Source organism: Tenrec ecaudatus, chromosome 13 (assembly GCF_050624435.1).
Source record: "Tenrec ecaudatus isolate mTenEca1 chromosome 13, mTenEca1.hap1, whole genome shotgun sequence".
NCBI lineage: Eukaryota > Metazoa > Chordata > Mammalia > Afrosoricida > Tenrecidae > Tenrec > Tenrec ecaudatus.
Genome location: NC_134542.1, coordinates 60,891,642 through 60,903,639, shown reverse-complemented (window position 1 = coordinate 60,903,639; position 11,998 = coordinate 60,891,642). Strand labels below are relative to the sequence as shown.

The 11,998-nt window shown below is 43.2% G+C and overlaps 1 protein-coding gene across 1 annotated transcript; it reads right to left on the bottom strand.

Moving 5' to 3' along the window:
• Positions 1 to 5,883: 5,883 nt before the first annotated feature.
• Positions 5,884 to 8,124, bottom strand: LOC142424419 (intraflagellar transport protein 70A). Its single transcript, XM_075529612.1, has one exon. It carries the CDS (start codon positions 7,961 to 7,963, stop codon positions 5,966 to 5,968), a length of 1,998 nt encoding a protein of 665 aa, XP_075385727.1. The 5' UTR covers positions 7,964 to 8,124; the 3' UTR covers positions 5,884 to 5,965.
• Between the last annotated feature and the right edge of the window lie 3,874 nt (positions 8,125 to 11,998).

Below are 11,998 nucleotides of genomic sequence, written 5' to 3'. Positions count from 1 at the left end.
CCTCTTAAAAATTCTAATCACTGGTTTTCTATGGATGTCACAGATAGCTTAAAAGAAAAAGACGGAAGTTACTCCCAAACTCAACATTCTTCTCCACTGAATTGATGCCAACTCATAGAGATCCTTTTTTTTTTTTTTTCCATAGAGATCTTATAGGGCAGGATTGAACTGCCACTGTGAGCTTCTGAATTCTTTACAGGAGTAGGAAGCCTCATCTTTCTCTCTAGCGGCTGGTGGTTTTGAACCGCTGACCTTGCTGTTAGCAGCCCAATGTGTAGCCCACACCACCACTAGGGCTCTGGAGGTTAGTAAAAGTGCACAAATATAGCTCACAGCATTCAACAAAATTGATACATCCATTGGATTCAGCATGTCCTCTCAAAATTTCTTCTGGCCTTCGCAATCAATTTTAGAGTAACTTTTTAATTGATAAGTAGGGGCCCTGATAGTGTGGTGGTTATGCAATGGGCTGCGATCAATCCACATGGTCAGCAGTTTGAAGCCACCAGCAGCTCCCTGGGAGAAAGACTGGGCTTTCTACTTTGATAAACAGTTAGTCTCAGAAACCCAAAGGGGTCACTATGAGTCGGCATTGACTTGATGACGGTGTTTTTTTTTAATTGTTATTGATAAGGACTATCTTGATTTTAAAAAAATGTATGCTTAATGCATATGAAGTTTCAAAAACGTCATGGAAAATCCACATTATCTTTTAGCTGCATTTTCCCACAAACTTTTTGAAGTCCCCTCTTACATTTCTAGAGTCACCTTGATGATCATAGAGCTAGCTGGCTCACCTGCTACTCACTGCTAAATGCTCGCAGGCAGGCTCTAAATCTGGTTGTGGATTCAACTGCCAGCTGTCAGAGGAAGAGTGTCCATGTAATTGACAAAAGGGAGGAAATCGGAGATAAAAGAGAGAAAGAAAAAAGAGGATGGTAAGGAGAATAGATTTTTCATTTCTTATCTGGTGATACATTCTGCAAGGGTAAACAGCACTATCTTTTACATAGACCTTTTGAAGGCAGGAAAAGACAAGGCTCAGGGGAGTTTTATAAACTGGGGATTGTCTTTGGGTCAACATGGCTTTGTTTGTTGCCTGGAAAGTCTGCATTACCTCCCCGCCTGGTGTATAATGAAAATGGGGGTGGAAGGTTCCATGTGGTGACTTAGCCACAGAAGTAGCTGTGTCATCTGTTACTTCCACTCTGTTATCCATTACTGCTCTTCTCTTGAAGGCGGCAGACGTTTGATTAACTACAGAGATTTGGACATAAAGGGGACCCAAGGTGGATTGTGAAGTAAATTATGTAGCCAAGTCTCCATTTTATCTTCCAGATTTCTGGGGCACTGGCAGCTGGAGACCTTTACCTCAGGGGCAGGCGAGACACTAATTGTTTCAAGAAGAATCGGGGTGGGTGGGGTGGAGGCACACATCATAATAGCCTGGAGTAGCGTGGCATTTTTGGTAAGGACTGAAAACAAACCCTCTCTCCCCCGACAACTATACACTTTAGTAGATAAACTAAATGCGAAAGCAAGAGAACTAATTTCTAAATGTTTACAAAATTCATTTATTTACAAACATAGCAGAGAATAAGGGCGACCTTACATCGTCAAAGCTTGTTATAAGCAGAAGCTCAAAGTAGAAAAGGCAAAAATTCTTAGTGGAAATTGCTATTATAGGTCCCAACTATAAGACAACAACAAACATTTATCTTAGCGAACATTTATGTAGGCCAAAATACCAGAAAACATTCTTTTGAAATACAAATAAATAGTTCATTTCTTAGTGGAGTTATTTATACATTTAGGTCAGAAAATATGTAATCTTCCATGTGGCTTATATAAAAACAGATGTTCAAGTCGGAAGTAATTGTAGCTACCATACAATAGTTCAAATTACCTTGCAGTTCCTAAGATATAAATAGATTTCTTAGAACCTAAAACTAACTTGTGGAAGGTCTGGGACTCACACCTTAAGCCTCCTCATTCTGTTAAGGGCTATTTTTCCTACACAGAAATATTAAAATGCTTCCCCACTCCACTTCATATCTGTCAGCACATTTAAAGAGTCACAATCAATTCAGGAAAATAAAAATGGGAAATGAAGGAAAATATTGATCTTAAAACTTAAGACTCAACCAATCAATAAACTTTTGGGGAAAAAATTAAGTCACAACCTAACCTCATAACCTCCTAAGTCACAACCTGACCTCATTGAAAAATAATAATATATTTCACACCCACCACCCACCTCACCCCACCCCACCTACTGTGGAGCCCTGGCAGTGTAGTGGGTTACACGTTGGGCTGCTAACCTCAAGGTCAGTAGTTTGAAACCACCAGCTACTCCTCTGGAGAAAGATAAGGCTTTCTACTCCTGAAATAGAAATCCACAGGGGCAGTTTTATTTTGTCCTATAGGGCCACTCTGAGTTGGAATCGACTTGATGGCTGTGAGTTTGGGGTTTTCAGATACAGTATTTATGCTTTTAAATGGTCTTAGGACAGCAAAGCTCAAATTTAACTTTGTGGAGATTCAGAAATGGTGTGCAGGCATATAGCGAAGGTGAGAACTAGAGTTCCAGATAATGCTGTCTATCCTGAGATAGTAATGTAGGTGTGATTAGGTTCTGATTCGACATAGCCCAGCCCTCAGCTAGAAATCACTGACCTGCCAGTCATTTGAAGAATGCAAGCACACCCACTCCACTGATCCATGCGCTCAAACCACATGCTCTTCAACAGTCTCGAGTTCAAATGCCAACCACAGTTTAGGGCTACTTTCTTGTACAAAGGCATCTCTAGATGTTGTGGCTAATGGGTAAAATGTAGTTATAGACATGGGCGCCAAATCACATAGAATCTTAATTCATTTCACACTGCATGCTCTGTGCCCCTTTATAGGGAAAGTTGTTTAAACATAGCCCGTGTTATACTTTTAACGTGTACTAAGTTCACGTAACAAATGTAAAGGTATCAAGGATAAACACAAAAAAGAATGTTAAATATGGATAACAAATCCATTAAGATAAAAGCTGTTCTCAGCCACCACCACACAGCCTTGGTGTAGAGAGAATCCTGGATAAGCCAGTCCATGGACACACGAGCTCTCCATCCATAACCATCAGGACTGTTCTGCATCCTCACGACCATGCACTAAAATGAACCGAAACACAAGACTACAGAAAATATTTTCCATTTGGCCTTGGAAATGAATGTGTAGTATAAAGAATGGATTACCATTGCAAAGAATCCGTGAGACCTGAACCAGTGTTTCCTACTTTTAAGCAAATGGAAAAGTTTCTCAAATACAGGTAATCCCTGTGTTATGAAGAGATGTTTCTAAATGTGCCGCTAAGTCGCATTTGTAAGTAAGCTGATACAGGTGCATATGGTTCTTGTTTAGCCTTACTTTAGTGCAAGACACAGCTGGAAGGCTTTTCAATTATTTCCAAGCTGCATGCATGGCAAGTAAAGATGGTAGTGGTGAAGAATTTGTTGTGAATAGGGGTTTCATAATCTCAAAGGACAAATTTACATAACACTTATTAAACAGTATGAGTTGGCTGTAAGTCTGATGCTCATAAACTGGGGACTGCCTGTACACAGAAAATAAACTCATAATAAAGATATTTTCAGTTTTCTTTCAAATATGGGATCACTACAAACTGGGTAAACAAAACCAGCTCGGGACATTTCGTTTAAGTGCCATAAATTAAAGCCCATATATTAGATTCATGAGAAACAATCCCTGCCACAGATGTGATGGAATGTCAGCACTCAGGTTGTTGCAGATCTCTTGAGCATACAAGTAATTCTTATCTGAAGGAAAAATATCACGGCAGGAGTTCAAGCTTCCAGTGGACTGAATCATAGAAGAAATCACTGTTCTTGTTGGTCATGCATTTTCAAAATCCGCCATCTCAAATGACTCAACTACTTCTGATTTTTCCCCTCAAGTCAAGTCAAGCAGGATTGACAGTTACAATGATCAGCAGCAGAGGGAGGGAAGGTTGGGGGTGGGGAGAAATAGTAAAATACTTGGAGGGTTCAGAAAATAAAATTCTTGGGCAACATGGGTGAGGTTTGCAACGAGAATCCCCCATTTATGAATTGGATTGTAGGGACACAATGGCATGATGAATTTACCTCGTCAGGTTTGAGAATTGATGGTTGACCTTCCCATCTGTGACGTGAATCTGAGTTTGTTGGGGTAATTGAAATAACAGAGCATTTTCCCTTCCCTAAGAGGCTACCCACATGGAAACAAACCCTGGCATTAACGTGGTTTAGATTACAATAGAACCCCAGTACTGGACCGCATCAGCACTAGACATATTGGATTTTGAAGTGGAATGTCACGAAAATTTTGCATCGGAACTTGAACAAAACATCAGAATCTGACCCAGCACACGTGATTTTTATAAATAAAAGGAGTTCACACGTGATTTTTATAAACAAAAGGAGTTCATGTTTCGGTCACTCAGCATAGTTGGTGTTGTTAGTATGCGTTGTTTAAACCTTTTGCAGCTGTGTTCCAAGCGTTTTGCTATAATCTTAGTTCTGTGGCTTTTTGTACTGTTTTAAGGTTAAAAAACAAGGGTCTTAAGACCCCTTTTTGGAAAGAAGCATCATGATAAGGAAGTGGTTAACCGTGTGATCGATATTGTTGACAATTTAGTAAACCCTTTTAGAAAACAGATAAGGAAATGCCAACAGCTGACCACATTAGGTTTGTTTTTTTTTTGTTTAAGAGAAAGCCAGCCAGGTCCTAGTGGAAAAAAGACCAAAAGAAAGCGGGGAGGGGAAACCTCCTGAAAACCTGCTGCCAGCTGATTTTGTGGAAGCGGATTCCCGTTCCCATCCCTGACTCGCTCTCCAGCCCTGCTCTCCACATCTGTGTCCACAGATCCAGATCCTCATCCGTCTCCAGGTATGGGCCATACTGTAGTTCTTAACAACGTTTTAAATGTTGTGTTTCTTATTTAAATTATATTGTTTAACTCTAAACGTATTTACTTTGAAATTTCTGTGTAATGTTTTGTATAAAAAGGCAAGGTTAGGGTTAACACTTGGTGGTCAAGAACAGATTAATTCATTTTCAGTTATTTCTTATGGGAAAAATTGATTCGGAATGCAACTGCATCACATCTGAATGGTCCTAAAAAGGATTAGTGTTGAGGTTGGGGTTATACTGTTGTAAGGTTTAAGAATTGAGTTCTGCTACAAATCACTATGGGCAACTTGGAAGGTAAAAGGCCAATGAAAGTTGCTACGAAAAACAGGAGCATACCTTATATATTCAAATTATCAACAAATAGAGCAATTAGAAATTTTTCTTGTGGTGTTTCTTGGTGCTATACCACAGTATCATGATTGTAACATCTCCTTCCCAAACATCCTAAATTTTATTCAAAATGTACAACTATGAATTACTATAAATATGGCAGTGTGGGAAAAGAACACAATACCTGAAATGATTAAAGCCCAGACGTTTTACAGCCCTGTGGTGGCGTGGTGGTTATGAGTTGGACTACTAACCACAAAGTCATCAGTTCAAGATCACCACCCACTGTGTGGTAGATGAGGCTGTCTACTCCCCTAAAGCCCAGACGTTTTATGAAATGACTACTTTCTCTGTATTTGAATGGTGACTAGCCCATACGTGATACAATCCTGTCAGAGGGGCCCATCAAGAAGGAGCAAATCACAAAAGATTACAAAGAAAGCGTGGCAAATACTAACTAAGCCACTTTCCCCTCAGTTTAAATTTTTTTCATAAATGCTTCTAGAGTTCAAGCTCTTATGTCTCATTTGGTGAGGTTCTCAAAACAAGTTTTATATAATTACTTTTATTATAATTTTAGAATACAGAGTTCATTCAACATGCAGCACAAAGTTGAAATAATAATGTTGAATATGGATAAAGCCATTGAAGTAAAAGCTGTTAACAATCATTACTACATATTCCACCCTGTAATCTCATAAATCAAAGCTCTTAGCTGTCTAGATTCATATGTGACTGTGTTCTTTCCAATATGTAGTCTTTCTTCTTCCAGCGGTTGTTCAATAACTGCAGGTATGTTCCTGCCATACAGTTCACATTGCTCTAGAAACTGGACACATTCTTGAATAACACTGTCCCGAAGCACAATCATGTGTTTTGACATGTTTTCTAGTAAGGACAGAAAGCATCTTTTGGCATAATACCACGTATCGGTTCCCAGCTTTTTGTGATAAGGTTCCAGGCTCTTGATCACTCGAGAAATGCCGAAGTCATAATTCCCTTTGGCACAGTACAGTGTCCCTATCACCAGGTTGACAATACACAGGTGGTAGATCTTCTTGTCGGGGTCTTCATAGGAGAGCTGCTCTTCCTCCTTTTCGATCTTCCTCATCAGCTCCTCAGCCTCTTCATTTTGGCTTGTCATAATGTATGAAACGCAGAGGTTAGCTAATACAATAGCGCTGACATTCAGGATGTTATCATAATGCTTCTTGACAATGGGCTCATAAAACCCAATCGCCTCTTTGTACTTGTTCTCCTGCATGAACAGAACATGAGCCACGTTCAGCTTCCACACATCGTGGTCATTACAGAACTCCACAGATTTGCGGAAGATCTTTTCCACCATTGTGTAGTTTTCCAGGTTCCAGTAGATTTTTGCCTGGGCCATCAACACAGGGATATACTTCTCCAGGGTTTCATCATACTCATTAACGGCCTTTTTGACAGCTTCGTCGTCTCTGTTGTGTCTGGCTTCCTGTACTTGTTTGGTGAGTCTCCTAAGATGCTCTGTCAGCATCGCAGCTAATCCATCAAGCTTAATGAAAGCCTCTTCAGGTGCGGTCTGGCAGGTGATCATGGCGTCCAAGAAGTCATAGAGATAGGGTGTGAGGAACCTGTAAGTCAAATGTGCGTTTTCTGCCAGGACATCTGCCGCCAGGTCGAAATATTCATATTTGCAATAGAGCAACAGCAGGTTGCCAAACGTCTCTGGGGGAAAGGGGTTCTGTTGGAGCAAGAACTGTAGCTTTTCGAATCCTTCTGTAGGTTTGGCGTCCATGTTCATGAGCGCTTGGTTGTGTAAAGTCACAGGATCTAACTCTTCCTCTGCCCTGGGTGGCATGTCAGTGAGTGTTTCCTGGGCTACCTCGTAGTTCTTAAGCTGGAATTCTATGGCTGCCTTGAGGTTGAAGGCTTCCACCAGAGCAGTTTGGTGAAGGACCAGGGTGTTGCCAACACTGCGAACATCGATGCCCTCCGTGGTCATGCCCACACCCAGCTCAGGATGCTGGCGGATGCCATGCTCAATAATGTCTGCGATGTGCTTCAGAGCTGAGGCATACTGCCTGCTGCTGTAATATGCCAAAGCCAAGTTGTAGGAAAGGTCAGGCCGATACCCGGAGGCCTGCAGGGCCGCCGAGAACTTGGCGCACGCGGCTGCATACTGGCCCTCCTTGTAGAGCAGGCAGCCCAGGTTGACCTGCCCGTCGAGCTCACTCTCGCCCCCACCGTCGTCGCCTCCGTCCCCGCTCAGCAGCTGCTCCACCAGGCTGCGGGCCCCGGGCAGGTCGCCCTCACTGTACTTGATGGCGGCCTGCAGGCGGAGCACCCGGCCGTTGTAGGCGGGGTTGTCCAGGAGCAGGAAGGCCACCCGGGTGGCCTCTGGGTACAGGCAGGCCTTGTACAGGGCCTGGGCCTGGTACAGGCGGTACTGCTCCAGGTCCGGGTGCAGCTGGCTGAGCTGCTCGTAGCACTCGGCGGCCAGCGCGAACTCCTGCAGGCGGTAGTAGCAGTAGCCCAGCAGCGACAGGCCGGCGCGGCTCCTCGCGCTGCGCTGCACCTCCCCGCCCAGCAGCTGCACCGCCTCGGCGAAGCGCGAGTCGCGGACCAGACGGTACACCGTCGCCGTGAACTCCCCGTCCGGGATCTGAGAGCCGTTCTGTCCCGCCATAACGGCCAGGGGTAGCGTACTGCTGGTTACCACGGCAACCAACCTACCGGAAACGGAAGCCTGGGAAACCCTACCCCGGAAGTAGTGTTGCTGCCTTCGGCTCTGGCTAAGGCTTCTCCATAGGCGTTAGGGACGCTCCATGTACTGACGTGCTTTCCCTGGAATTGAGAATTGCGCAGAGGCGGGAATCAAGGACGCGTTGAGGAAACGCTTCCAACAGTTCCCGCAATCTCCGGGCCAACCCGCCACCTTCCGGAGCTGGCTGCGTTGCATGCTGGGGAGCGTAGTTTCTGTGGAGAGACCTCTGGCTCCAGGAAGATGTGCTTTTCAAGGCACTCTTGTATTACAAATTAAGTTGCTGGCTTAGCCTCTTGCGCCACCTTGGTACCTTGCACGGGAGAGGGAGGTTTAGAGCCACGAGGCCTGTGCGTTTTTTGCCAAGTTCAGTACATGCTTCACGTTTAGTTTTTGTAGAAGAATGGCGATTGAAGCGGCAGAATGTCTGTTTTGGAATTTTCCTAGAATTGTAGTAATTCCTGTGTGTGTGTGTTTGTTTGTTTTCTGCGAGTACACTTTCTAAGAACAGAGTAGTGACCCCTTTGGTTGGCTCCTTTTGAAGTTAGCCAGAGATGAGAATCGTATCGTATTGGGAGAATCATGTTGGGAGGTTATAGCATTAGACCGAAGGGTCACCTTTCCCCCAAGCCCCTATTTTTAATGAACAAATACTACCGAAAATATGTGAGTTTTTAAGCTTTATACTGTCTATTCCCTAGTGTTTCCAGCTTTTACCATCAGTGAGAAGTGTTGTCTTTATCGTCCATTGGCCTCTCCGGTGCCTAAGAGAAACATGCTTCAAGTGAAAATGTCTTTGCTATACACTTAAAGACAACTACAAGTCCCTGCCTGCCTTCTTAATGCTATTGCAGCTTATAAATCTGTATGCATATGCATGCACTGTATACTAATTTGAAACCAACATCAACCAAATTTAATGGAATTCTACTAGACTATTTGCTGATATTATTTCAAACCTTAATGATCACTCTGTAATTGGCATATTAAGAAGCCCTGATGGCGTAATGATTTCGCATTGGGCTGCTAACCTCTAGGACAGCAGTTTGAAATCAGCAGCCAGACTTTGGGAGAAAAATGGGGCTTTCTACTGGAGTAAACTCACAGTGGCAGTTCTGTCCAGCCCTATAGGGTCACTATGAGTCATCGTGGACTTGATGGCAGTGAGTTTGAGAACTAGCACATTAAGGAGACCCCTAGTGGTGCATAGGTTAAAGTACTTAGCTTCTAACTATAAGGTGGGCAGTTGTAACCCTTTAGCTGATGAGTGGGGGCTGTTCCACTCTGATGTATGCGGCTACTATGAACTGGAATTGACTGATGGCAATGGGTTTGGGTGGCACAATGGTTAAAGCACTCTGCTGGTAACTGTGATCTCCAGGCTTCAAATCCATCAGCAGCTCCCTGAGATAAAAGACCTGGGGACCTTCTCTGATAGAATTACAGCCTTGGAAACCCTGTGGGGCAGTTGCTCTCACATAGGGTGGCTGGGCGTGGGAACAGACTTCAAGGGAAAGCACGGGGCAAATCTGTTTATTACAGATTGAAAATCTGTGGCCTAGAAAAGTTAAGTAATTTGTTCAGTGCCACATAACCACATGGTAAGAAATTGAACCGTTAAATGTAACAACTAAGTTTAGTGGGAAATTTAGTGACCAATGACTTACTCGCTAAATATCTCCTATGGCTGAGGATATAAAGGACCACTTTTTGGTGCCAAGTGTGTAAGAGAAGATCAGTGTCTCCTTGCTGTCCCCTGCCCCCTTAAAACAGCTAGCTTGGCTTTGTGAGCAGGGATTTAGATGTCTTGGCATCTGTGAGGATATGGCTAACAAGTGACTGTGGAATTGGCATGGCTCTTAAAAACAAACAAACAACTTTGCTGCCATTGAGTCAATTCTGAGTCACAGTAATCCTGTAGGACAGAGGAGAACAGTCCGTGTAGGTTTCTGAGGCTATTCAGTGTTTACAGAAGCAGAACCCTCATGTTCTCTTTCGGTGGTGTAGCTCGCAGTCACCTCTTATAGAGCCTTTGGTAGGTGTGCCGTTGCACATATAACAAGATGACTGACTTCATAGACTCAGTAATTCTTCTTTGCTAAGAGTGTGCAGAGTTTACATCCCTGGGTGGGACTGTAATAATACCAAGAACAGAACAAACCCACTTCCGAGAGGTTGGGCATGGCTTTGGGCCACCCATCGTCTCCAGAGAAATTGGCTGAGCAAGTTTCCTAAGCCCCCCCTTCAAGGCTTCTTCTTACCTGATCTCCAGATTCACTTCTTATTTATCAACAGGGAGACAGTGGGTTGAGGAACGCATGGTAGTCCGGCTCACTTATTGTGGGGCGAGGTAGGTTCTTTTCCATTGTGCATGCCCGATTACCATTTGTCCTTTGGAAACTCCTCATTAGTATTTTAAAATCCTTATCTATGGATTGGTCTGCTACCTGAGGTAAGATGTCTTGGTTAAGCCAAAGTAACAGACAATGGAGACTTGAAAGTGACTTTCATGTCTTTTTGTCTGTCTCTCTGTTTTGCAGCTTTGTGTTTTCATCATGAAAATGTTCATCTTCAAATGACATCTAATGCATATTAAGAATAAAAGGACTATCTGCTGCCTCCCCAGCCCCCCAGTCCCACCCCCACCACACACTATCTGCCCGCATCAGTTGGGGTTCTCCTCTCTGGGCCAGTACACAGATGTGAGTGTGGCTGCTAAAATGGGCAGAAGGGAGGCCGTGAAGAATCTGTCTCCTTGTTTCCTGTGCTGCTGCTCCAGAGGCCTGGCTTGGAAAAAGCAGGACAGTCGGCTTAGACAGATGGAGGGCAGGCTCATTTTCAGAATGAAATGAGTGCACAAATCACGCTGTGAAATTGGCATGACCATCACGGCTGCTGTGATGGGGCAACTTTTATTTAGTCTCGGACAGGCGTTTGGGAAACATCTCTCTCTCTTTCTCTCTCTCTCTGAAAGGAAGCCTTTTAATTACGATAGAAATTCTGTTAAGCTACAAATGAGGTAGGCTATTTTAATATGTCCTAGAAGATAATTTTATTTCCAACAGAAAAGCAGAACTATATATCAAGAAGTAAGCGTATTGTACTATCCGAAGCCATAGGAAACCATTTGGACGGTGGCCATGAAGTGATCTGTTGACTGGTAGGAAAGCATCAGGCCACTAGAAAATGGCTTTGGACACAGAGGGAGGCCTGCTATCAACCGAGCAATAGTGACAGGAGCTAAACATACACAGTTTAATTCTTTGTATGCTTGTGTTTCTACTTGTGAAAATATGAGGCGGGTAAAGCCCAAGTCTAAACTATTTGACGTTCTCTTTTTAATGTAAAGGGATTGTTTTCTTATTTTCCCTGTCAATATAACCCTATAACCTGTTAAACTTTCTTAGCTTATGAGCTTTTTTTTTTTTTTTTTTGAAAAGCCTATAAATAGTTCAAGGTCTGTTTGTTGGCCTTTATAAGTGTTTTCCAGTTGCGTCTGATGGGGTGCCACACTCTGTCTCCAAAGTCTATTTTTGGTAATCCCTGGGGTTTTCCTCACTTTGCAGCTTATGAGCATTTTAACCACCATTGTAGCCAAACATCTTCCTCAATTAAGGGGTGCCTTCTGCAACATAGTTTCCTGGCTGTTACATCTTTCCCCTGTTTCATCCTTGCCCATTTTCTTCAGGATGGCCAGTTGGGGAGGCTCAATTCCCATCCTAATCTCCCTCCATATGCAGGGAAGAAAAGAATACATTAGTGTCAAATTAGTTAAGTAGTTAACTTTAGTAGCATCTGCTCAATCTTTTAAGACTTTTGGAAAGACTTAGCACATGAGCAACACTTGGGAACGTTTATGTTCAGATGGTGAGAGAAGTAGCCTCATTTTGGACCTAGTTTCCTTCATTTGGTAGTTCTAGCTTTATTAATACTTTAATTAGGAATATTTTTCCTTCATGA

What these genes read in the sequence shown, in the direction of transcription:
- LOC142424419 (XM_075529612.1), bottom strand. Translation starts at nt 7,963, where the DNA reads ATGGCGGGACAGAACGGCTCTCAGATCCCGGACGGGGAGTTCACGGCG.